Source organism: Chelonoidis abingdonii, chromosome 2 (genome assembly GCF_003597395.2).
Source record: "Chelonoidis abingdonii isolate Lonesome George chromosome 2, CheloAbing_2.0, whole genome shotgun sequence".
NCBI classification, from domain to species: domain Eukaryota; kingdom Metazoa; phylum Chordata; order Testudines; family Testudinidae; genus Chelonoidis; species Chelonoidis abingdonii.
Window position 1 is genome coordinate 51,503,510 of NC_133770.1, and position 27,248 is coordinate 51,530,757.

Sequence of the window (27,248 nt, forward strand, 5' to 3'; positions counted from 1 at the left end):
GCGGGATCGATCCGCGCGGCTCGCTGTGTCGAATCCGGAAGTCCGGTCGTCTAGCTGGAGTTCCAGAATCGATCTAAGCACACTCTGGGATCGAGATATCGCGTCCAGACCAGACACGATATTTCGATCCCCGAGCAATCGATTTTAACGCGCCGATCTGGCGCGTAGTCTAGACGTGGCCTCAGAAGAGGAAAGCAGTCCAGCTGCAGTTTGGAGAACAGGAAATTTCAATCCAGGGCATCAGGGCAAACCCTTCCTCATGCCAAAAGTAGTCTTTAATGCCCACACAGAGTAGGCAAGGCCTCAGCTGCAAAAATAAATGCACACAGCCATAATATGTGCTGGAGTTTGATAGATAAACTGAGAGTGTTTTTCATTTGAGTTCACCCCCGAAAGCCTACAGCTTTGTCCTTGTCCTGAAGTTACAGGAAATGTGTGTGTGTAGAGGCAAGGGGTAATTCCCGTTGACTTCAGTGGAAGCAGGATAAGCCCTTAAAAGAACTGCAAAGGAGGAAAATAAAATCAATATTACTTACAACCCCCCCACCTCAAGCTATCTTCAAAGAACATTATTAAGTTGCTAAGTCAAGTACTCAAAAGTTAGGAAATGCCAGAATTAATGTCGCTGTGCAACCCTAGTCTGGTCCCTTTGTACATATACATTATGATACAGTCTATAATTACATGATCACAGGACCTCTGCCTCCTTAAGCACCAGATGGCTAGTACTCGTGAATGAATGAACCTTATTCAGTAGCTTGTTTTGTCCTTGTTAATTGTGTGGACCTGGCTTTATTTACTGCAGACAGTGGGTCCGGGTCGGGGTCCGGGTCCTGGCTCTGAAGACAATTACTGCTTTCTGTCATAGGGTCTCTCACCACACTGGTACCATCTGCTGGCCATTTTGGAAACTAGCTCTAGTCAGCAGGTGTGCCTTCCGGTGGGGTCGCTCTCCCATCCTCATCTCTGCCTGCAGACCCACTACAGTTCCAGTCTCACTGCTTCTGCTTCATGGCACAGCCCTCCAGCCATGTCACACTCCAGGTTCCCCCCTTCAGAGGAAGTGACACGGGGGACGACTTCTTCCACAACAGTCTAGCCGCTTCTTGCGGCGGCTCAGCAATCTATAGCCTGGCTGCTTCAGCAGCAAATGGGTGGCCCCAGCCCAGGGACCCTGTAAGCAATAGTTTTCCACTGCCCCTTCTTTCTTTCTTCACCAGTCTGTCTCAATTCCCCAGGCCACTTCCCTGCAGCCCCAACACCTTTGGCTCCTGCACCTTCTTCCCAGGACCTCAGGCCTACAAGCCCTAGCAGCCTGTTCACAGTGCTAGTCTCTGCAGCCCTCTAGGAAGCCAGCCCCCTCCCTAGGGCTACCAGCAGCAAACTCCCTTGGTCTGGCCTGCAGCTTTCTTTTCTATGGGCCAGTTGGGCCCTGATTGGTTTGTCCAGCCACTGCCCTAATTGGCTGCAGTCACTGCCCTAATTGGCTGTTTTCTTGCAGCTCTCCACTTGGGTTTTCACCCTATCAGGGCCAGTGCAGGGCAGATGCCCCATCACACTTTTCTTCTGGGCTTTTCTATGGCGCTCATCAGTATGGTATCTGAGCACTTCACAAACACTAATGAATTTATTTTCACAATACCTCTGCGAGATGAGCTGTCAAGTATCAGAGGAATAGCCGTGTTAGTCTGGATCTGCGAAAGCAGCAAAGAATCCTGTGGCACTTTATAGACTAACAGACATCTTGAAGCATGAGCTTTTGTGGGTGAATACCCACTTCATCAGATGCGCTGGTTTCATTATCTCCATTTTACAAATGGAGAATAGAGGGGCAGAGAGGCTAAGGTCAAAAGTGTCCACTAATTTTGGCCAATTTTTGACTGATTTCAGAGTATTTAGCACTATATAGCACTTTCTATGTTCAAACCATAGCTCCCATTGACTTCAATTGCAGCTATGATTACTCAGCATTTCTGCAAATCAGACCCTAGGGTATAAAGTCAGGGATCTTGAAAATGAGGGACACCCAATGAATGACTGCGTATGCAAGTGATTTGCCTTGTATCACATAGGAACCTTGTGACATTGGCAGGGATAAAATCCAGTTCTCCAAAGCAGTTTTCAACTGCCTTAACCATGAAACTATGCTTTGTCTTCCTGCAGTCCCTTGCATGCCTTCTGTCAGGGTCAGGTCATGGGTGACCAGACCTAGTAGTTGGAGCCAGAATCTGCAGTCATGAGATAGGACTCCTGGTTTGGGATACCAGGAGGTCAGAAGCAGGAGACAAACTGGAGATCAGAACCACCAGCTGGGAACCAAAATCTAGCTGGGACAGGCTACCAGTGGATGAGAGGCAGGAGACAAACTGAAGGTCAGCAACCATAGGCCAAGTTGGGCTGAAATGCCAGGAAATTGAGCTGGGGAGTGGATAGTATAAGCCACACAGCCCAGAGCAGGGTGAAACCTAGTTGTTCAGACAGCTTCCTGTTCCTGCTGCTGGCTAATCAGCTGCTTTGAGACTGCCAAATGGACCTCAGGGCGGGCACTCATACTGGGGCTGGGCTTTATGGGTCTCAGGTAAGCTATTTAATGGGCTGCTAGGTGGAGGATTGGCATAGGGCTATACCCATGAAACTTGCAGGCTTGGGTTTGAGACTCCTGAATGATGATGTCTTCTGAAACAAACAAAATAAAGGTACTGCAATTAAAACTTTCTTCATTTCCCACCTCTGATGCATCCTCTAGAGTAGGCCCATCCTGTGCACTGAATGAAGCAGGGATCCCATTCTTAAAAAACAAAAAGTGATAATGCAATTAAAGTCTGTATTGTAGTGCATATGCACAAACAACCTGAATACTGCCATTGCTTAACTTTTGAGTGTTTGACTTTGCAACCATAATAATGTTTTTAATGTAGTTTTGTGTGTGTAATTTCCTAGGTTTTTTAAAAAAGCAGCTGGAAAAACAGATATGCCATCATACTGACATCCACATGGGTCATGAGCAGGGTTGAAACCTTTAGATGTGTTACATAGAACTCTACCACTTGAGTTAACAGAGTAACTTATAGCAGTAGTAGGTTGTTATCCTCCTTGTGGGCCAGCACTAGCAGGGAATGAGATACTTTACCAGAGGGTTTAACAGATATTTGCTGACAGCAGAGAAATAGTAAGATTTCAGAGATCTAGGGTTCCGTTCCAGTCTCTGGAGAGGATTGTGCTCTGCTGAGCACAGACTATTATGCCCATTCCCCAAACATGGCCTTTTCTGCCCCTTCCTCGCTAATCTATTCCTGTCCCAATCCTGTCTCATCCCCATGCCTGGCTTCTCATCCCACTCCCATTCTCCTCACTTAGCCTTTCCCAGTCTCTACTCCTCAGGTTTCTCACCCTAGTTCCAGTCTCCTTGCCCAGTAAATCCTAGTCTTCCCCTCACCCCCCAGAATTCCCATCCCAGCCTCACCCCTCCCCATCCAGTCTGGGTAACCTTATGTAGCCATTCCCAGTTGCTCCCCACCTGTCATCTCCTTGCACCCAGTCTCTCTCCACCTCACAGCCTCCAGTATCCCTCCCTAGGCTTCTCATCCAATCTCAATTCCCTCCAGTGACTCCTTGTCCCCACCTCTTTGCAGAGCCAGTCCCATTTTTCTCGTTACGCTCTGCTTCCTCATCAGATTTCCCCCACCTCCTTCCCACTGCTCCACTCATTCATAACTCCAGCTGGTCCCAGTCTGCTCTCTTTCTCCTCATCCATCTCAATCTCTTTCACAGCCAGGGTTTCCCTGTTCTCTTCTGTTGTCTCCCTGCCCAACCAGTCCGATTTCTCCTGTTTCCCCCTGGCTCTCCTGGCCCAGCCAGTCCCACTCTCCCCCCTGGTCCTCAGTCCCAGTCCCTTCTCCCACTACCCTCAGTCTCCCTACCTCTTCGGACACCATGTCCTAAGCAACTTCCCCCACCCTACCACCTGTTCTGGCTCTTGTCTCCTCTGCATTTGATTTAGGCAACTTCCTTCCTGCAGTCTGGGACCAGCGGAGAGTGGGGGTGAGGGACCATGATAGCGCAGGAGAAAGACAGGCTACTTGCTCTCATTTCTGATGCCTGGGCCCAGACCCACCAAGGCTTGGAGCAGTCAGAAACTGCAATTTCAGGGAAAACCCTGCTCAGCTCCCTGCAGCCACAGTCTGGAGCATGCTCGTCGCAGGCGGAGTCTTCAGGGAATTAAGCTGCACGTCTCTATTGAGCATGTGCAAACTGTGATTTTTTAAAAAAAATGTATAGCTTGGTCAAAGTTGGGGCAGTTTTCACAAGGATGGCAAAAGGCCCACACTGACACAAAGGCCATCCCCCTTGCCGAATGTAAAGTCCTTGCTCCAAAGCATGGGGATGCTAGAGCTGCTAAAAGGAAAGGTAATTAGAGCCATATATTTTCCCTTAGCTTTGTACTTGGAAATAGCTAAACCATTCTGGTTGAAATTTTCCAGAAAACATTCAACCTGAGACAAACACTCAGCATGGGAAGTTTCAGCCCAAATGCTTAAAACATGGCAACTGAAAACAGGGTCTTATAATGGAAAGAGTTGGGTAATCTCAATACTAGGCAGTGCTATCAGTCCCACCTATTATCAGAATCATGGCAAATGCAAGTGCTTTGGTTTCATTTGCTACATATGTCATTACTGCAGACCTTTCCTTAGTTCTCAGAACCAGCATATGCCTTGTGGGCAAAGCAATCTATGATCCCAAATAAATTACCACACTACTTTCCTTTGGCCGGAAGATACCTATTATTTTGTTTAGTAGAAAAGAAAATTAACGCCATCAATTTTATTCTGCCTGAAGCAAATAATCCTGACAGCAGGAGTTAGATTCGCTACCATAGGAAAGCATAAAAAGTCAAATGTGTTCTTGCAAATGCAGTGTAAGATGCATGTAAATGAAAGTATGTATTCTAAAGGCTTCTTCCTCCCATCTATCACTAGCATAATAATGCCTTACAATTACAGAGCCTCCTTTCATCCAAAAGCACTTTACAAACTTAAACTCCTGTGCAAATATCGAGACTCCACACAAAATAGAACCACCTCTGGGGTGAAACATGGCAGCTGATTGATAGGACATGGCAACACTACACAATCAGACATGCCTTCAACTAACATGCCTGTACTGAAGGCTCACAGATGTACCTCTCACTCCTACCCTCTCCCAACTCACATCTTCAGTTGGCTCTCTGATATCTCTGCCTGCATGTCCCAGCAACAGCTCAAGCTTGGTGTGACTAAAACTGAGCTCTTCATCTTTCTCTGTTTCCCCATTTTCTGTTAGTGTTAGCAAACCTCCTGTCCCTCAGCCTGATGAGCCAGACCTAATTTTTCACACTGCTTTCTCCTCACCCATTCTTGATGCTGGCACAAAATCCTGTCTGTGCTGCAAGGGTGGAAAATTTTAGAGGAATCAGCCCACTGAAGACATAGATATGTAGGGACTTTCATAGGACTGAGCATCAGGAAATCTGTGATGCCTGCATTTACCCTCTTCTGTGCTCCTGATTCCCCTCCATTCTAGGAAGTGTAATCTCTCAACTTGTTTTATAAACAGTGTTTAATTTTGCTTCTGCAATGGCTTGCAATTACTTGGGGCAGACTGTTTGTAGCTAGGATGGAGTGAGATGCCCAGAGACTCAGCCACAGTAACCAGGAAGTAAAGACACCCCCAGTTATTTTGGCAGAAACAACACAAATAGCAAGACAGACTTTATGCTCCTTTTCCTTTGGCCATCATTCGGAAGCTGCAGACACTGATTGCACAGTAGATGGTGCTGTTGTTTCAGCAGGAATATTAATTTAGCACCGAATGCTGCAGTTATACCAATCCTATTACCAGCTTGAAAAAAGGGCCAGATCCTCAGCTGTCACCTTAAGTGGAGCTACACTGATTTACACCACCCGAGGGACTGGCTTAAAATACTTTTCCTCCTGGATTCCCTATTCATGAGATGCATGCAGCAATCACTGTCAGGTGTGTTGATTTGTGAGGGGCTTTCTACTGGCATTAGAAGTCAAAAGTATCCCCTTTTCTTCACTGTCTAATTTACAGTAGAAAGAATTTCAGATACAGATTTGGACCTGAAACAGAATGAACCCAAAAGATAGAGACAAGCCCAAGCTGGGAAGCTTGCAGCTGGATCCAGATGTGGATTCTTTTAAAGCTCATGAGCTTTTAGCTCTACAGTGGAGGCACGGGAAACTCCGAGACCATTGCTATGGACCATCTCCACATGGAACACGTATCCTTCCAAACAGCTTCCCATTCTCTTTGAAAGGTTGGCTCCAAAGTGGCCACTGACTGTGCCCCCTCTTCTGTACCTGCCCTATATTCTGCTCAGGGATGGCTCCAGGTTTTTTGCAGCCCCAAGCAAAATAAAATAGAAAATAAATTAAAAAGGGGGGCCAGAGTGCCACTGCCAAAGCAAACAAACAAACAAAAAAGCCAAGTGCTGCCCCTTGAAAAGTTCCACCCCAAGCACATGCTTGGAACACTGGTGCCCAGAGCCGGCCCTGATTCTGCTCCAGGGGAGGGTGTGGTTTACTGAAGACTTTGCTGGAGGTAATTTCCAACAGATTTTTGGAAATTTGCATGGCCCTGAATCTACTCCTGAGTAGACCTAGTTGGGAACTTTTCAACACAACCAAAACTTTTTGTGGGAAGGTACCAGTTTCAACTAAACTTTTGTTGGGAAAGTTTCTTAGATCCAGGATGGACTTCCTGGGAAGCAGGAGGAGCAAGAGACCCCAGAATAGCAAATAGCCTGATGGTTTGGGAATTCCTGTGGGATGTAGAAAACCACATTCAAGCCCCTGCTTTGCCTGATTCAGACCAGGGATTTGGATCCTGGTTGACTGCCTTAACCAATGGATTCTTGGCTATTTTGGGGCAGTTGTTTCCCAATCTCTCCTATTGGAGCTGTTCTACTTTGTATAAATAATTAAATATTCATTGGGCAGAAAGCCAAAGAATGATGATAGCCCAGTGGTTGGGGTGCTCATCTGGGATGTGGGTGACCAAGGTTTAAGTCACTATTCTGCCTCATTCTCCTATCACCAAGGTGAGTGCCCTAACCATCAGTTATTGGTAAGGCTGTGAGTTTGTCATGGAGGTCAAGTCATGGATTCCATGACTTTCCGTGACCTCCATGACTTCTGTAGTGGCCAATGTGCCTGGCTCAGAAGCAGTTCAGGCAACCCTTGTGCCAGTCGCACTGGCCGCTGCTGGGACAGTCTCGGGCCACCGTGCACCCTCCCCCCCCAGCAGCAGCAGAGTTTGGGTGTGAGAGGGGGCAGGAGGTTGGGGGAGGGAGCAGGGGGTTAGGGCACAGGACAGGCTTACCTTGGTGGCTCCCCAGAAGTGGCGACATCCCCCTCGCTCAGCTGCTAGGCAGAGGCATGGCCAGGCAGCTCTGCAGCCAGGAGACTATTTTAGTTTATTCCAGTCTTATGGCTGGAATCACGAGGTGGCGATCTCATTCAGTCTTACAATTTCTTTTTTTTAACCATACTAGTAGCATCCAGTCTTTGAAGAAATGCTGTATTGTTGTTAGTTATGCTTTGAAATTTCTTTTTGCGGGAACTGTGGCAAGCAGTAAGGCAGTTTTCTCTGTGCCTTACATGCTCTAACTAGAGTCAATTCTTGGAGACAGAGTTGCTCTCTAAGAACTGGGCAATGATTCTTATGCTGAGGTTCCTGAAAGTGGGGATTGCTTGCATGCTGTTTGTGACCACCTCTGTTCAAGAACTTGTGTATATAGTGTAAAAGGAACAAATTGAAGTAAGAATATACCCAGACTCTCATTTCTTTTCCAATCGGAAGCCAATCTGCAGGGCCTCTGCAACTTGAGTGAAAGGTGACACAATTCTGATCTATTCATATTCTGATCCTCTGCCAGTTAACATGATATTTAATCAGAAGAGCCACTGCTCTCTTGACACATTTTTCTCCTTTCTGCAGCATGCTGTGGAGGAGAGCATGTGGCCATCTGGGAGGAACTTCTGAGCTAGACAGGCAAGCAAGTGATACGTGATAAATACTTAGATAGATAGCCCAGATGAGATGTATGCATCTCTAGAAAGAAAGAGATCTTTGCGTTTGCTCTTTTGTGGTGATGGGTGACCTAATGAAAACCTAGCTAGAGATATTTGCATAGAGAGAAGAGACAAAGAGGTGGGGAAAGAGGATGTCATAAGTGGAGCTTTGATTACAGAACAGAGCCATCATGTACAGCATCTTCGTGAAACTGGCTTAGAAAAACAATGTGTATTGCGCAATTATCTCCCTTGATTCTTTTTCTTAACAGGAGCAAATGTGAACATCACAACAAACAATCAGGATGAAGAGACTCCCCTGCACACAGCTGCACGTTTTGGCATCCCTGAACTGGTCGCATTTTACGTGGACCAAGGAGCAAATGTTGATGCTGTCAATGCCCACATGGAAACTCCACTGGCCAGTGCAGCTTACTGGGCCCTTCGCTTTAAAGAGCAGGTGTACAGCCTGGAACACCACCTAATCTGTAGGATGCTGCTAGACTATAAAGCTGAAGTTAATTCTCGTGATGAAGATTTCAAATCACCCCTCCACAAGGCTGCCTGGAACTGTGACCATGTGCTGATGCACGTACTGCTTGAGGCTGGGGCTGAAGCAAACCTGATGGACATCAATGGCTGTGCCCCCATACAATATGTTTTGAAAGTGACATCTGTGCGGCCAGCTGCCCAGCCTGAAATTTGCTACCAACTTTTACTGAATCATGGAGCAGCTAGAATATATCCTCCACAGTTCCACAAGGTGAAGGATGTATATGGTGCAATGGTGCTACTCTAGAGTAAAGTTAGAGTGAAGAGATGATATTTTGATCTGGATTAGCTTTTTGGGACAGATTCAAAGTTCAAATTTGAGTTCAAATAAGATGAGAGTTTGAATCAGGATTTGATGTGACCTGTTCTTGTGAGACTTTGGCCCAAAATGACAAAAATCTTGCAAGATCAGCTGTTCTCATGAGATTTGCACCTTCTCATTGTTCCAAGAGAGCAGCTACTGATGCCATAAATAGCCCCCTTTTGTTTTTGGAGCCAACCAGAAACCAAAACTGTAAGTGTTGGTTCAAATCTAAGGTTTTGGATCTTCCCTCTTCAGATATACTGATATGCCTTAGTCAAACCCAAATTACTGGGCTTAATATAGGGGGAACCAGGTGACATTTAATGGTTTGTGATATCTAAAGGAGGCTAGACAAAGTGATCTACCAGTTTCTTCTGGCCTTGAAATCCATGAATTTTTGATTAATCATTTACCCCTGAAATTTGAAGGCATCACATCTGATGAGTGATGTAGATTAGATTAGTCCTCTACTAACATGCAGTATAAATGGGTAAAGCCAAAGAAGAGGGTTGACTAGAGAGTAGTGGGGAGGAAGATCAAAATATTTGCAAGATATTCCTCAAAGAATTTCTTGAGGTCTGCAAAGTCCAGGGCACTCATCAACATGGGACATATAGATATTTATATAATTATATATATGATAGGCTTTCTGTACTGAGCAGGGAACACAATATGAACCTGTCTATGCTAGAACCTAAAGTGTTTCCACCACTGTTTGAGGAAGTCAAGACCAGCTTGTTTTCATAGTATAGACTGGGCCTTCCCTTGAGAAAGTATTATGTAGAGGACTGGGAGTCAGGTCTCCTGTGTTTTATTTCTGTCTCTGCCACTGACCTGCTGTGTGAGGTGTGTCAAGTCTCTAGGCCATCATTTAACCACCTGTAAAATATGTAATACTTTAGCTCATAAGGGTGCGTGGAGGCGTACATTATTAATGCCTGCACAAGACTGTGCGGAAAGGTAAGCATCCAATAAATGCACAGTGGGATTGCATGAATGTGAGCAAGGGCAGGATTTGGTCCATTCTCAATTAACAAGCCATATTAAGAGTCAGAACTGTGTCCAGGGCTCTTGCATGATTTAAAAACTTGACTATTTACTTATAACAGTGCTATTTTCCGTCCTTCATTTTACAGTGTTAGTCGGGGCAGGACTTTTGTTCATATTCAAGGACCTATTCTCTGCTCAGGCATGCCTGAAACTCCTGTGATTAATATTCATCAAAGTTATGCCCTCTGTTCGGGAAGGGGAGTGGGGAAATTGTTAGTACATTTGTGACTGACAGCCTTCAGAAACCAGGGAGAAGATTGCTTCCATTCGTGAAGGTACACTCTAACCCGGATGTGGCCTAATAGATAAGGCAGTAGGGTAGGAACTGTGAGAACTCTTTTCTATTCCTTTCTGTGGCACTGATCTGCTGTGTGACTTGGGGGCAAGTAATTCATCTCTTTTTCCTCTCCCACCTTCAGTCTGCCCTTTCTATTTCGATTGTAAATGGCCCTCTCTTACTATGTCTTTGAACAGTGCCCAGCACAGCAGGGCACAGATCTCAGCTGCAGCCAGTAAGTGTACTGAAATTTAAAGAATCATAATGTCTGCTTCCCTCTTGCAGGTGTTGCAGGCCTGTCATTCCCACCCTAAAGCCATTGAGGTTGTCATTAACTCATACGAACACATCAAGTCAACATCAAGGTGGAGAGGAGCTATAACCGATGACGTCTTTGAGGTAAGCTTTTAATGAGCTTCCACTTGTGTTTGCAATGTTTGCCTCCCTAACATTTCCACCCAGTCACAGAAAAGTGATTGTAATTACAGATAATGCTTTGGAAAGCCTAATCCAAGAGGACAGGACGAATATTTTATAAAATGGCTTGCACACAGAAACAGGAAACAGAGAATGCAGTGCTGATTCTAAGCAGTAGCATTGAGAATTTCAGAGCTATGTGGAATATTCAGGTCTACATTGCAACTTTAAGTGACAGTTCATTTTTTAACAGGGTATTGGAGGGAGTGCACAGCAGGAAAAATAGATACTTGACATTTTTCATGTGGAAAGTTTTCTCACAGAAAAATACTGTGTGGTCAACAATGATTTTTTTTTGTTGTCAGAAAATATATGTTCTGAGCCAAAAAAAAATTGATTTTCCATCAAGAAATATAAAACCTCCATTTTCATTTCAAACCAGCATTTTAAAATGAAATGACAAGTTTTGTTTCATTTGGACATAAATAGTCACCATGTTTCTGATTTTCAGTTTAAAATAAGTAAACAAAAGGCTTTGCCGCATCAACATGTCTCTTTAAAATGACAGATTTTCAGTTTTGACATTTCCGAGTCAGAACTTTTCAGAAGTTTTCATTCTGTTAATTTCTTTTTTTTTTTTTTGATATTTGAACTTCCTATTTGGATTTGGACCAGACACTAATTTCAAAATGTCAAAATTTCCTGTTGGATTGAAATTCCATTTTTGGAACTTTTCTAAGTAACAGTCCCTAGAGGAACTGTTGAGGGGCTGAGCCAGGCACAGTTTCTCTAGGGCATGGGAGTGCCATTATCCTCTAAGTCAGTCTAGCACATGTTGATTGTGTCCCAGTTCATCTCTGCTGGCTAGGATAGAGGGAAGCAGATGGCTGTGGCTCCTTCCACTTTGGAAAGCTTAGTGCCATTGCTGCTGCTAGGTTCATGCAGTCTTTGCTGTCAAGGAGAGCAAGGATTGTGACTGTGGCTGACCTGTCTGCAGGGCCCTCACTGAGTAGATTTATAACATCAGTGGATAGTATAAAAATGCCATGTTGCGTGTATGTGACACTGCATGTTTTTGAGCCCTGTGATGGTATTTCTGGCAATTTGGTCATAGCTCCAGAAGGAGATTCATGACATATATATACATCCATGAATAAGGCTGCTGGACGAAAACAGAAGGGGCCTGGGCTGGGGGTAATTTAGGTGAAAAAAATCAGCATAGACATACCCTGAGTCTCCTCTGAAATCAGGAATAACTCCACTGAAGTCAGTGGAGAAACATCAATGTGAAGTTGGTAAAAAAGGAATGAACATTGTAATAGAATGAGCAACTGTATTATACTATTCTGCCAGTAGGTGGCACTCTGTGTAAAAATACTGTATTTAAAGGTAATCCTAGCCATACCTGGCAGTGCATTACAGGATCTTATGATGCTTATCTGGTGTGGATAAGCAAGCTCCTTAGACAGTCCAGAAGTACATGACATGGTGTTCACTGTGGGATTAAGAACAGAAACAAAAGGAAAACAGCAACAAAGCTTGCAGACAGAAGGAACAAAGGTTTCAGGATCTCATCAACATGCCACTCTTCAATGGCCTGGAGAACTTCAGCTTTGATAAACTTTCAGAATAGACAGACTGGAAGCAGTATTTTGCAAGATTTCACATTGCTACTAAGCTCCACAAGGAAACTAATGATATACAGGTATCTTCTTTAATTTATGCTGGGGGGAAGCAAGCAGAGCATATCTTTAAATCCTTTTACTTTATTGACAACAGTCACAAAGATGACTATGAAAGGATTCTGGCTTTGTTTGATTCATACTTTATATTTCAGAGAACTATGAAAGAACACCTTTACACCAGAAAATTCAAGAACCAGGGGCAAATGGTGACTGTTTTATTGCAGCTCTGCATGCATTTGTGGAAACTGATTTTGGGAAAGCAATACATGAAAATACCAGAGACAGTCTTTCACAGATGCTACAAAGAAGAGAGATCTAACTCTAGCCACAGCTATTCAAATAGCAAAGCAGCCTGAACTGGTGAGGCAGCAAGAACATGGGTAACTTGCTAAACTTGACAAATAAGACACTAAGTTGGAAGCTGTGAACAGATGTAGCAGGAGTGCTAAAAGTCGTTACCATAAGACCCCTGATGAACAGAGAGAGAATTCCCAGGCTAAGAGGGACAAATTCCAGACTACATGCACAACGTGTGGAAAAAGTCATATCCTAAGAGATGATGCATGTCCAGCCAGAGACAGATGGTGTATTAAATGCAAGAAGTGTGGACATTTTGCAGCTGTTTGCCACACCAAAGTAGTCAGGGAGTTGACTCATATTACAGACAATCAAGAGCCATTGTTTCTGGGATTTATCACGTGTGAAGACATAGAGCCTCTTCCAGGAAAGTGAAATTGAATATTCATGGCAAGATTATTGATTTTAAAATTGACACAGGAGTTGACATCACAGTTAGCTCAGAAGGGATTTACAATCACCTTCAACCCCTCCAAGGGCTTAAGTCACCTGACACAGCTTTCACTAGCCCTGAGGTATTGTGAATTGCATGGGTCAGCTCACTACAGAAACAACTTACAAAGACAGAAGCTATGTGTTCAAAAGATCGAAGACCAACAACTTTCCCAGCTACAGCATGGCAGCCATGATGGGCCCAGTGAGAAAGGTGGAAGCTTTGGATGGAGGATTTGATTATCTTGAACTTTTGAAAGGAGACCCAGCACAAATCCACTTAAGAGGCAATCTGAAGTATACAGTGTACAAACACCTCTACCAGAGAGCCCTTGGAAGAGACTAGTTACAGATTCATGCAAATTCAGAGGACATAATTACCTGTTCATTGGGAATTGTTTTCCCAGCCATATAGAAATTTTGTACCTGAAAGACATAATATGTCACAGTGTTATTGAGAAACAGAAGTGCATAGTTACTCACATCCATATTCCAGAACAACTAGTGATGGGTGATGGACCACAATTCACTGCAGCAGCATTTAAGGCATTCCAAATGAAATGTGATCTTGATTATATTACTAGAAGTTCACTTTACCAGCGAATGAATGAAGAGGCTGTGAGAGCTGTCCAGGCACCCAGGAAAATCATACAGTAGGAAGATCCAGTCCTTGCTCTTCTGAGCATAGGTGTAGTTTGACTTCTATATTTGGGATGAGGGCAGGGCCTGGCAGGGCTGGGCCGAGCTCCACATGGCAGGGTCCAGAAAGGGAGCACCACCTCCACCTGGTGACTCCTCTTAGCAGGCCACCCAGCCTGTCTGGGTTGAGTGGGGGGCACAACCAAAAATTCTAACTCAAAAGGGGAGTTGGGGGGTCAGCTCAAAAAATTTGAAAACTACTGAATGTAGGGTGCATGCAGGGGGTAGCGTGGGGCTGTGTTCAGTGAGGGGTGCAGCTCAGGGTGCAGGGAGGGGGCTAACTAGGGGCTGTGTGCCGGGAGGGCCCCTTTGTGGTTGCTGTTCCCTGAGGGCTCTGTCAACCCCAGAGCCTGGTTCTGCCCCGCCTCTAGGCAGATCTTACCCACTGCGTGGGCAGTCAAAGGGGGCTGGGAGTTTAGGAGTAGCCACAGCCTCGGACACCAGCAGTAGGAGAGTGCCACGGCTGCCTGCTCCATGGCACCAGCCAGAGAAGCAGCTGCCCTGCACTGCCCAGCTCTGATTTCTTGCCTCTGACCTAACCATGGTGTGGAGTGTCAGGGAGGGGAAGCGGAATAGGGTGTGTGTGTGTGTGTGTGCGCGTGCGCCCCTGGGCCTGCCCCAGTGTGGTTAAGACACTGCAGTTTGGGGGACAATGCCCCCACCATGCCTCCCCCAAATGCCGCTCATGCTTCGAGTTACAGATCAACACCAATAGTGGCTACTGGATATAGTCCAGCACAATTCCTGATGGGAAGACAACTCAGAATTACTAGCCCTATTGTGGAAAAGAACCTAGCTCTATAGTGGCCAGAAAGAGAGTAGCCAAATTGGATAAAAAGGTTAAATGATGTCAAGTATCAGAGGGGTAGCCATGTTAGTCTGGACTGGTAAAAGCAGCAAAGAGTCCTGTGGCACCTTATAGACTAACAGACGTATTGGAGCATGAGCTTTTGTGGGTGAATACCCACTTCGTCGGATGCACGCATTCATCCACGAAAGCTCATGCTCCAATACGTCTGTTAGTCTATAAGATGCCACAGGACTCTCTGCTGCTTTTACAAGGTTAAGTGAGTTTATGAACACTTTCACAACTGACGTCACTCAGTTAGAGAACTGCTGAGTCTAGAACATGATGATTGTGTTTATGTCAAATTGGATGGAGAAAAAGGATGGACAACTCCAAGTGCTGGAAAGAGAAAGAATTCAGCACCCAGATCAGATGCGATCAAGTCTGGTGAAGAGTTCAACAGAAGTCATTGACATCTACAATTTGTTTCTCAGAAAGAACAATCAACAGAGCAAACTCTATAGGTGACAGATACAGAACAAGCAGAAGACTCAAGACAGTCGTTGCAACTAATGGACAGCCAGATGACCAAGCTGTTACATGTTTGGGTCATGTAATTAGAAAACCAGCATGATACGGAGACACTTAACAGACTGATAGGAACTGAACTTCAAAGATAATGTGATAGTGTAAATACTGTAAATGGTAGGAAAGTAGATCTTAAAGGGGGGATGTAATGGAATGCCCAGCTGTATTATACTGTTCTGCCTGTAGGTGGCACTGTGTATCAAATACTTTGTTTAAAGCTGACCTTATTAAAGCCAGACCTGGCAGGGCATTAAAGGATTTTATGATGAACACATCTGCTGTATAGAAGCAAGCTCTTTAGCCAGGCCATATCTGGTACTGAAATGCATGACAAATATCAGATCCAAAGATACTTTCAGCTGTTCGTAAAATTCCGGTAACTCTGAAAGCCTGAGCCAGACGTAACAGTCTCCCTTAGGGTATGTCTGCATCTCAGTCAAGCTAGTTTGGGTACTAGGAGTAATGAAGCCGCGCAGTGTAGGCTTCAACATCGGCTGCACAAGCATACCTGGAACCTGGAGTAATTATTGCAGTGGCTGGTCCGCGATAAAGTCTGTGCTGCCGCAGCTTCACTGCTACCAGTGTTTGAGCTAGATTAAAGCTAGTTTGGGTGCGTCTACGTAAGTTGCATTCACGCCCCCGATGTGTAGACACAGACTTAGATGCCGCTGCTCCGTGAAATGAATGTGTCACTGCTGCAGAATGTATCATAGAACCATAAGTACTTTCTCCAGATTTGCCCAGTTTTATGGGAAACGGGGTCTCATTGACCTAAAATACATTTTGTTTTGTCTTTGCAGAGGCACAGAGATTTCTACGACTCTCTGTTCACCGTGTGCAGTAATTCACCACGGTCGCTCCTGCATTTATCTAGATGTGCTATTAGACGAATATTGTTCAAAAGATGCCACAAAGGAGTCCCTTCACTTTCCATTCCACCTCCATTGAAGAAGTACTTGCTTTTAGAACCAGAAGGAATAATTTATTGAGCCTTAGAAGAGCAGACTGATAGTCCCTGCAATCTCTGGGTCTGCACACATGTGGAGGGAATTATCATCAGGGAGTTTTCACTAGGAAAAGTTGAAGTTCTTGACAAAATTCTTATGCGAAGAAGGATCTGGTTTCATAAATAACCAATGCTGAACAGCTCTCTCCATTATATATACTGATCCTTTGTTCAATCTAGTTTTAAATTAACTGAACCAAGTGCGACTTCCACCAGTTCACTTAGGTAATGATTCCACTGTCTATTAATTATCACTGTGGAGAATGTTTTCCAGATATCCAACTCAAACTGCCCTGGATATTGTTTCCATTTAGTTTTCTTCAACCATCATTTCAGGAAGAATAAAACAGGATAGTGTCAGAAAAATATCTTTCTCATCAGAGTCAGCTACATCTTTCCCCAGAAACAAAAAGATCAAAGGGCTTTGAATGAGGCCCATAGACTGAGTTACTGTATTTTAAGTTGTTTTCCTGTGTATTGCCACTGAATTGGATGTTAGTTTATTATGTGCTGCATTGCATCACATCATATAATGTTTTGTCATTCACTGCAATTACATCATTGTGCAAGTGGAACAAAGAAGAGATTAGCAACGTTTATGTTCATACCTGCGTGTGATGAAATTCCTACTTGTGTGCGCAATGTGTGTCATTCAGTAAACTTGCACGCTGCTGAAGAGTTCACCATCACCGCTGAACTGCATCATATGGTAACTGTGGCAGGTCACCATTTCAGCTCAGCCCACAGCTCATAAATTCAGGTCCTAGAGAGGAATCTGGAGAAATTGCCGAGCTGATGGTACTGCAAATCTTTTTACTAGCTGTATCTCTTGTTTGTCCACATCAGGCCAGATCCTGCATGGTACCAAAGAAGAGTACCTGGTAAAAAAAACACAGGTAAAAAGAGTAAGTCTGGGGCACAGAGAACCTCATTCTGAGGTAATAAGAGTGATGCTATATCCTGCCTAATAGCAGAAAAAAAGGCATAGGAGGGGAATGCATAGCAAAGTGTCCTTTTAGTATGATGAGAATCTTGCATAAGCCCATGTCTCCTCAGAGAATGGTGAGAGGGAGCAGCCATATAGGGGGCTTGAGTCTTAGTGCTACACAGGGTTTGTCTACACTGCAATTAAAAACCCAAGGCTGACCTGTGCCCGCTGACTCAGGCTTACTAGTCTAGGACTGGTTCATTGCAGTGTAGATGTTCGAGCTGGGGCCGGAGCCCAGGCTGTAGGTCCCTCTGAGAAGGGAAGCCCCAGAGCACAGGCTGCAGCCCGAGCCTGAACATCTACAGCTAAGCTAAACAGCCCCACAGCCTGAGCCCCACAAGCCTGAGTCAGCTGTCACAGGCCAGCTGTGGGTGTTTAATTGCAGTGCAGACCTACCTCAGTGTGCACTACTATGCTTAGCACTTCAATTCAGATGCACCCCTGAAGAGCAACAGCTGACCACAGCCTATTGTGCACCAATGACAAGAACTTACTGGATCAACCCTGAAAAGAAAAGCAGAATAATTTCAGCACACTTGGCTCCTTCTTATTTAGCCTGAGCAATAGGAGTTGCATTTCAGTCAGAGAGGTGGTATGGTCTGAGAGGTGAGGTGCCTCCATTTTATTCCTGGCTCTGCTACTGAGGTTTTGTCTAACCCTGAGGTAGTCACTTATTTCCCCTATGCTTCAGTTTCTCCATCTATATAAAGGGGGCAACAATCCCTGCCTCATTGAGTGTGATGGGTTATGCCCCTTAGGAAGCCACCTGATATGCTGAGATACCACTGAGTCTACCTGTTCTGCCAGCATGGCCCCCCTTTAATCTGTCTTGCTGAGCCAGGCTATTGAAGCCTCCTCTAACACACACACAGGCAGGGCCACACCCAGCGGCAGATCAGCTCTGGGAATACTCAGCTTACGGGACTTGCTCCAGCACTCTGGTGCTCACTCCTTTTAAGGGGTACAAACCCAAAGATTTTATGAAATTCGCCCCCTCCAGCAATGTAGAGAGAGGTGTGCACACTTCTTGTCCCCCCTAATTAGAAATTTCAGAAACTGGGTTTAACAATAAACAAAACAAATTTTATTAACTATAAAAGGCAGATTTTAAGTGGTAAAAGGGGTAACATACAGAACAAAGCAGATTACTAAGCAAATGAAATCAAACATGCAAACTAAGCTAGTTTCACTAAAGAAATTGGTTACACATAGTATTTCTCACCCTAGATATTGTTGCAGGCACTTTGCAAAGTTTCTGTGGTTCAGAGCTCCAGTTATATTCCTTTTCAGTCTGGACCCTTGTCTTCTCTTCAGGTGGCTTCTGCAGTCTTTCTTGTTGGTCAGACAGCCCTGAAGAGGAGGAGACCTGTTGGCCTTCCATCCCACCCTTAAATAGGATTTACATAAGGCAAGAATCCTTTGTTTCCCAAACTTGACTGCCCTTCCCTTACAGTGGAAAGTTACAAGAAATCCCAGGCAATGTTTTAGTATCAGGTGACAAGATCATCTGACTCAGTAGTATCACAGCATCCATGAGTCAGTGGCAGTATGGAGTGTCCTTGGGAAGGCCAAGCTTTTCACAGTCCATTGTCCTCACTGACGGGCCATCCACCCTGTCTGGATTTTCCATTGTTGTACCTGAAGTGTTAGCAGTGGGAGTCACCTAAAGCAGCATAGTTGAAATACAGATACATAGTCAATTCCTAACTTCATTAAACAGGCATACAAACTGGATAATCGCATTCAGTAAATTATAATCTTTCCAATGATATCTCACATGAGTCATCTATAGTATATTTCAGTTATGTCATATTCATATGATCAGCATATTTTCATAAAGAATATGAAATGATACGTCACATTAGGGTGTCGTGAGGCTGAATTAATTCATGTAAATGCATGCTTGAAGTTCCTTCATGAAAAGCACTACCTACAAGAAATATAAAGGATTTGCTCTGTGTGTGTGCGTGCACTGAGTCATTCTCTGCAGGAAGCACAATGAATGGACTGAGATGAATCTCTCAGCCCCTAGGATAATGTGGGAGCATGTATGGCAGAAGAAGCCCATAGAATATATGTTAGAGTATAGCCGTGTTGTAACCTGACCTGCACATACCTCTTTATCTATTCTGTGTGCTGCAATCTATCAGGTTCATACTAATTACTTTAGACTCAGCAAAAGAGACTGTGCTACGAGAGGCCCGGACTCAGAACAGGACTGGGAGCTGGAAACTCCTGGGATCTGATTGCAGCACTGAGTCTGATGTCTTGTTTTGTAAAGGTGGTGGTGATTTTTATGTGTGTTGTAGCTGATTTCTTCACAGTAGAGCCCAGAGTATGCTAGGTGTTTTCCAGACATATGAGAAAGGCCAGCCTGCTTGATTTCTCTGCCATACTTTACTAGTCTTAAAATGGAGATAGCAACACTTGCAGAGATGAGAGGAGCAGTTAATATTTAGAAAACGCTCTGATGATTGAAAGCATTTTATGGAAGGGCTAAGTATTATCATTATATTATTATTAAAGCAGTTTGACCTAACAACTGACCTACCTTGAAAGTTTTCCTGTAGTAAAGTTCCCACCTTCCAGATGCCTGAATTGTATTTTTAAACCAATCTTTACTATAGCCAAATTTAAAAATGAAATAATAATAATCATACCTAGATCTTATAAAGCACTTTTCATCAGTAGATAAAAGGAGGGCAGCATCATTATCCCCATTTTACAGATGGGAAAACTGAGGCACAGGGCAGCAATGTGATTTGCTCAAGGTCACCCAGAGGCCATTGACAGAGCTGGGACTATAACCCAGGCCTGCTGAATGTCAGTTCAGTGCTCTAGCCACTAGGCTTACTTTTGTTTCATCTTGCTGTGAATTATATCAGAGAATGTGCACTGTGATAGGAGAGAACACTGGTTTGTTTATATTTAGCTAGACAATAACTCTGCTTGTTATTTAACATTGTCTGGTTCAGGCAGACACTTTTAAAGAAGAACAACACTGACCATTAAGGAAAAAAAACCACTTCCCTTGTGAATAAAATGGGGTATGTAGTACACTGAGTGTTTACAGGGCCCCCTACTTACTGAAACTAAGCAAGGATTCTTGAAAGGTCTCAGTGATATTAAACTTTATTAATGTTTCCATCGACATGGCCAGGAATGGCGAACCGCAGCCACTGGGAGCTGTGAACAGCTGTACCTGCAGACGCTTTGGCAAACAAAGCATCTCATAGCCTGACCAAGCCGCGAACTAAGTTTGGGAACCCCTGCATTAATGCCTAGGCTACACTAGCACTCTAAGTCAATGTAAGTTATGCTAATTAAGTTACATAAGTAATGTAACAAGTCAATGTAGCTTACATTGACTTAAAGTGGTGTCTACACTGCGCTGTCGATGGGAGACACTCTCCTGTTGACGTAGCTTCTGCCTCTTCTTGAGGTGGATTAATTAAAATGATGGTAGAGTGCTCTCTCATTGACTTATCACGTCTTCACTAGATCCACTAAATCGATGCTGCTGCATCGATCGCAGTGGCACCAATTTAGCTCATAAGGTAGACAAGATTTGCAATTTTTTTGTCAGTAGCCAGTTCTGTTTATTTAGGATCAGAATAATCCACTTGATATGGTCCCAGCTTGAAGCAATCAGCTGAGATTTGCACAGAGGGATTTGAAAGACACCCTGGAAAAGGTTAGGTTGTCTAAAAAATAATATCTTTTATAGGAAACGTATCTGTGTCAAAGGGGGATCAGAGAAAGGCTCTGCAATCAGAGCAGGGTGAGAAAAGACTCTGTCTTCTAAATGAATTAATTTATAAATCTGATGGCTGTGTTTGCCTTTGTAGTCAGCAGAAGACAGAATGAGATCACTGATTTTATTTGAACTACGCTGGTTAAGGAGGTGTGATTCTGCATCTGGAAGAGGGAGGTCTAAGGGAGAACAATAGGGTTTTTTATGACCTGCCATAGTTAGGACTCCCTTGCTGAGAGAGAAGAAAAAAGGCTGTCACCACTGTTCCTAAATTCCCTCTTATCCTCCCCCTTTGCAGTGGGCACACTTGTTTTTTATTCTGTGGGCACCCAGCCTCACTTCTAAGCTTTGTACCAAGCAGGTGCCAGATTATAGCCATTGTGGGATCTGACAGGGAGCACAGCGGGATCAGGCTGATTATAATTATAGGAATTTGCAAACTGTTAAAAACACCGAAGAACATCAGTATCCCAGAACAGCCGGATGATACACTTGGACTGCATTTTTTGATTTAAGGGAGCCCAATAATAAATGAACCTAGTTATTTGTTAACTTGAGAAATTCCAGCGTTTCTTTTTGCTGTCTTCTTCTTTCCTCCCACATGCTTAATGGAAACCCCCAAGTGAGACACCTGGTGGGTACCTGGAATTGGTTCATTATTCGTTTAGCTGAGAAGATACATTTATTGTTGATTCTAACTGACTGCAAGTCCCTGGCCCTTGCAAACTACCAAACAACTCTCAGATATTGGTTTTTTTATATACTTTTAAAAGTTGGATGGCTTTGGATTGGTGGTACTAGGAGACAAAGCCTGCCCTTGTTAGGTAGTGAGTTCAAATCCAGTCATGGTCAATAATGACAAAAAGTTATTTTCAGGGCTCTTTGAGATTTATGTAAAATCAGTTGCTTTTTTTCTGTCATGTTCCCAGCAAAGAGGTATCCACATTACAATAGTCTCCACCACACAAGCTAACTATATCTAAAGATGGAATGGTCCTGGAGATACAACTAGCTGCTGCATTTCTAGGATGTGGCCACATCCATCAGGAATTGGATGTCATCACAAATTCATTTGCAACAGGCCACTCATGGTAACAATTTTCCGTCATCGTTATTATTGAGAACTGCATGTTAAGAATTGCACACCGGAAGCCATTTGCAGTGTGTAACAACAGCAGCTTCATTGAATGAACTAATATATAGACAATGTTGCATGTTCCAATGGGCCAACAGCCATAAGAACATAAGAACATTCGGCCATACCAAAGGTCCATCTAGCCCAGTATCCTGTCTTCCAATGGGAGCCTGTGCCAGATGCTTCAGAGGGAATGAACAGAATAAATAATCATCAAATGATCCATCCCCTGTTACCAGTTCCCTGTCTCTGGCAAACAGAGGGTAGGGACACCATTCCTGCCCATCCTGGCTAATAACCTTTGATGGACCTATCCTCCATGGATTTGTCTAGTTCTTTTTTGAACCCTGTTATGGTTTTGACCTTCACAACACCCTCTGGTAAAGAGTTCCAGAGACTGACTGTGCATTGTATGAAGAAATACTTCCTTTTGTTTCTTTTAAACCCGCTGCCTATTAATTTCATTTGGTGACCCCTAGTTCTTGTGTTATGAGAAGGAGTAAATAACACTTCCTTATTTATGTTCTCCACACCAGTCATGATCTGATGGACCACAATCATATTCCTCCTTACTCATCTCTTTTCCAGACTGAAAAGTCCCAGTCTTATTAATCTCTCCTCATACGGAAGCTGTTCCATATCTCTCATCATTTTAGTTGTTTTTTTCTGAATCATTTCCATCATTCTTTCTATTAACGATCTACATATATATGGACATTTCCTTTTCAGAGCACTTTTATAACATCTATTGACTCAGGCCCTGCTTTTCTACTGACAACGAGCAGACAACTGGACCTAGAGCCCCATTGACTTAACCACATGATACATGTCAGTAGAGCAGGGGTTCTCTTAGGTCAAAGTCAGTCTAGCTGCATTCTGTACTGTGTGTTTCTCTAAAGTCTTTATTTTAAAGTCTTAGCTGATCAGCACTTAGATCCTATGGAGATGATCCTGAGCTAGATAGTTGGGTCAGCGATACAGCACTTTTAAGCAGCATTATGGATCGCATTGCTGGCCTAGTGCCAGCTGTGACACCTTCCCATGAGCAGAAGCCAGAGACTGCAAAGCACCAGCAGGAATCCTGGAAAAGGATCCTCTAGGCAGCCAAATAGAAACCTTTGGTAAATCCCTGCTAATTCTCTTGACTATCCAGCCACAAATTTCTTCAAAGCCTTTGCAGTTCTTCCTTGAAGCAGGCTATTCATCCCTCATGAAGCTCTGTGATGTCAATGGTCTGAAATGAACAAATATAGAAGGTTGAATTCTCCACTGATTCCCATGGTATGCAGCACCATTGACTTCAGCGGGATTGTTCAGTGTCTATGCAAGCAGATGTTTCAGCCCCGACTGAGTAGATTTCCCCTCTTCACATAAAGTTCCTCTTTGTTAGGATGGAGGGATGCTTGTGTGCACTTTTTTCCTGCTGCTGCTCAGGAGGACAACAGGGCTGGGGTACATTGTGTAACTAAGCAATTTACATGAAGAAAATATCTGACTCCACGTCACTGATTTCTCATCTAAGTTGAAACCACCAAGCCAGATCCCCAGCTTGTCTACTGCTTGGCCAGCAGGGAAGCGCTGTAGAGAGTGTGCTGGAAGATAAAGGATTGAGTGGTGATGTTTAAATGTGCAACTTTTTAGCTTCAGATTTTGATTTTCTGCCATAATCTATTTTGTTAGTGCTCAGTTGAGAATCCAGCTGGTGGTTAAGTGTCTCCTGGAGGAATTGTATTTTAAGGAGGGACTTAGAAGAAAAGATGAAGTCCTGGCTTTCCAGGTCAGGGAACAGGTCCCAAATATAGGGTCTTGCCCCATACTTCTACCACACATTTAGACACAGGCAACTGGAGACTTGAATAGGAAACTAATTTTCTTTTTGCCTTCAGCATCAATGCTGGGGCAACTGACTACACCCTTCCATACTTGCTTAGATGATATAATCAGTTCTCTTACTTTCCTGTGCTAGAATGGTCTAGCCAGCCACAGGTTTTGTTGAAACCTCAAGTTAACTGGTCTGAGGAGGAATTTATGCTGATCTCAAAAGACAGCAATGTTTAGCTTTTCTGGAGTTGTGCGGCAGGCACACACCTAAAACACCTACCACAGAAGAGCCAAGATCTTTGGCTCTTCTGTGGTAGGATATCTGGCAGAGGCTTGACTTTAAGTTGTATGGCAGAGTTAGCTCAACTGAAATGATCTCAGCAGCCCAGCACAGTTATATTTTAAGCATTTGCTTTGCCACCATTATTTCAAATCACATAAAGACTTTTGACAAGACATTTTGCTTGAAGGACCAAGCGTTTGTAAATTAAACACATACCACATCAGCCTCTAAAATGGGATGAGAGATTGAAACAGTCCCATATATGATGGCTTTGTGTGGCATACACGATTGGTAGAGCTCCGCCAAATCAGAGAGATGTTAGCCTTTCAACATGTTGCCGGGTCTGCAAGGCCCCTGGTGGGACACTCCTGCTTTTTTGAAGTGCTGCAAAGTGCAGACAGTCTGGGCACAGCAGTATTTCCATTTACTTTCAAGCTATGGAAGTGGATTCTCCCTGGACTCACTAGAGTTTGCTCTACAGCTAAATAACGGAACAGAATGTGCTATCAGCAGAGCAGCTGAAGCCTGGCTAGAGTCTGACACCTTAACCTCTCTGAGAATTATATTAAGGTGCTGGATAGATCTACTGCCATCTCTATTTGTAGAACCACAGGGATTTCTGGTACAGACAAGTGGGTCACAAAAGAATCCTGTATACAGTAAATGTCAGACTAAATTGGCTAGCTGCTCAGAAATGTGTTTGTGACTATTTCCAAATGCAACTCAAGCTGTGTACTAATCAGAAGGTTTCAATGACCTGTTTGATTTTAATACATTGTTAACCTTGTAACAACATACATTTTTTGTGTTGCTCCTTACACTATAGGGGCAGTGTATTCAGTGCTGCTGAATTAGAAATACAGCTTTTAAAACGAGGACAGGCGTGTCTGTTATGGTGTTAATACCACTGATGCACTCCATGTGCTCTATTTAAAGCTAGAACTAACTGGTGGTGTTGATATGAGCCCTTTGCTAGGTGCTTGAATACTGATGCAGTTGAACCCTTGCGACAATGTAACTGACATGGGTTAGATTATTTGCATTGCTATTACTATCAATTTAGATTATTTTAACAACAAAATACCTTAAAATAGGAAGCTACATTGTCTGAAAATATCAGTAAAGAAAATCTTACTTTTTTTTTTTTTTGTTTATTTGAATCCAGATGTATTTGACTGAGAAAGATTTTTTGTACCAGTTCCATCAGATCTCACAACTGGTGAAATCAGACACACAATGGGGAAAAGACAAAACTGTAAATATGCAGCTCCTATAATTTTAGCAGCAACAATCAGGGACAGAAGAATAGCAACATTCAGAAATTTACTTTAGTAATAACATTATAAATTACATCACACCTTTTTTTCCATGAGAGTGCCACAGCACCCTGTAACCTATGTGCATGCAGGTCGCACTTCACACATTACAGAAATCCAGCCCCTCCAGGTGCAGGGCAGCACCCAGGCAGACAACAGTACAGCAACTGGGGAAAGATTAAATAGTGGTCAAGGATAGCAGGGCAAATTCCTTCTCTAACGAAAAGTACCATAAGTCTTGCAACCTCCATGCAGAGCAGAACTGACCTTGGTTTTTAAGGTATCATCTGTGAGACGCACTTGCACTACACTCTATTGAGTTAAATGTATCTAAGAGGGATGAGTCAACCCAGGCATGTTTCAAACCTGTTGTTTCCTGGAGTTTGAGGGGGAAGCTGAACACTGTGGTAAATGTGTCCAACCCCAGTGAAGTCAAGGGAGTTGTGCCTGCTTATGTCAGTGGTGTATTAGATCCCAGGTATTTTGAATCTAGAAATGGGCTCAAACATAACTGTGGGTCCCATCAACTTTGAACTGTGAATTGTTTGAAATCTGGACTCTAATTTGTGGTTTGGGCCCATCTCTGTGTTAGACCAGCCTTGCCATAGCTCTCCTGCCATGCTTTAACACAGAATGGTTCTTTCCTTCCTTCCTTCCTTCCTCCCTCTCCCCCTCCCTGGTTTAAAGCCCTTTTGTTCTTGCTGCACTGATGGGAGTTTATACCAGTTTAAAATCATCTGTAATTTAGGTTTCCTTCAATAAATTATGCAACCACGCGCACACATGCTCAATATGCAAACATAATCCAAGACTATCCTCTATAAACTAATCAAACTACTTTTACAGGTTGACAAGGAAGTAGGCAATAAATAACTATATTTATTTCTCTTTTTAAATATGTGGGAGGTGCTCAAACACTACATTCCTGGTGGCCACATAAATATATAGACAGACACATAGGATTAGATCATATTCATATTAAATTAGATTAACACAAAATGGAATACTGTATGTACTGTAATATCCATCAAGCCTTATAGGTTTTTGGTGCAATCAGGCTTGTAGCATTAGTGATCTGGAAGATGCACAGCATTCCATTCTGCTAGGTAGTTATATACATAATTCAATTGCCTTCATTGTTACTTCCCCCCCCCTTCTATTTTAGAGTCGAAATTAACTGTGTGGTTTAACAAATCAGTATTTATATATCTATATTTATAATTATATAGAGAGATATAAATATATACACACATTATATATACACAATAATATTATTGATATAGTATTATAGATTGTATTATATATATAGTAACAAGGTTTTCCATAAAAGGTGCCTAGACTAAGGGTCTACCCTGAAATGTAAGCGTGCAACTCACACTGAAATCAATAGGCCAGGGTCTTACCACAGATACGCTAATATAAACATGGAATAAAGTTATTGATATCAATGGAGTTGCACAAGAGTCACATCTATGTAACTGAGAACTAAATATGTCCCACTGATATCACTGAGATTGTACATGTAGAAACAGAGAGAGAATTTGGTTCTTGGACTGGAAGGGAAAAATATTTGTTTCGTATAAGGAGCCACCATGAAGTTTGTGGAAGGGATTTCTCTATGGAGTTCCCATATGTCAGGTCAAAGTAAATTCTTGAATTAATTATGAAAATGAAAATTGCCTCATGCATTATTCCCCTTTTTTTTTTCCTATTTATTGTTGG

The 27,248-nt window shown here is 43.4% G+C and overlaps 1 protein-coding gene across 2 annotated transcripts in view; it reads left to right on the forward strand.

The window, feature by feature from the left end:
• The window catches only part of ASB4 (ankyrin repeat and SOCS box containing 4), a 41,052-nt gene that overhangs the window by 7,049 nt on the left and 6,755 nt on the right, over positions 1-27,248 (forward strand). The window contains exons 3-5 of one of the 2 annotated variants that reach the window (XM_032787936.2): positions 8,348-8,838; positions 10,544-10,657; positions 16,024-16,212. In XM_032787936.2, coding sequence (XP_032643827.1) covers positions 8,348-8,838; positions 10,544-10,657; positions 16,024-16,212 — 794 coding nt within the window. Of the gene's footprint in view, positions 1-8,347; positions 8,839-10,543; positions 10,658-16,023; positions 16,213-27,248 lie in introns of those variants that run through there. The other variant, XM_032787938.2, reaches the window with a different exon arrangement.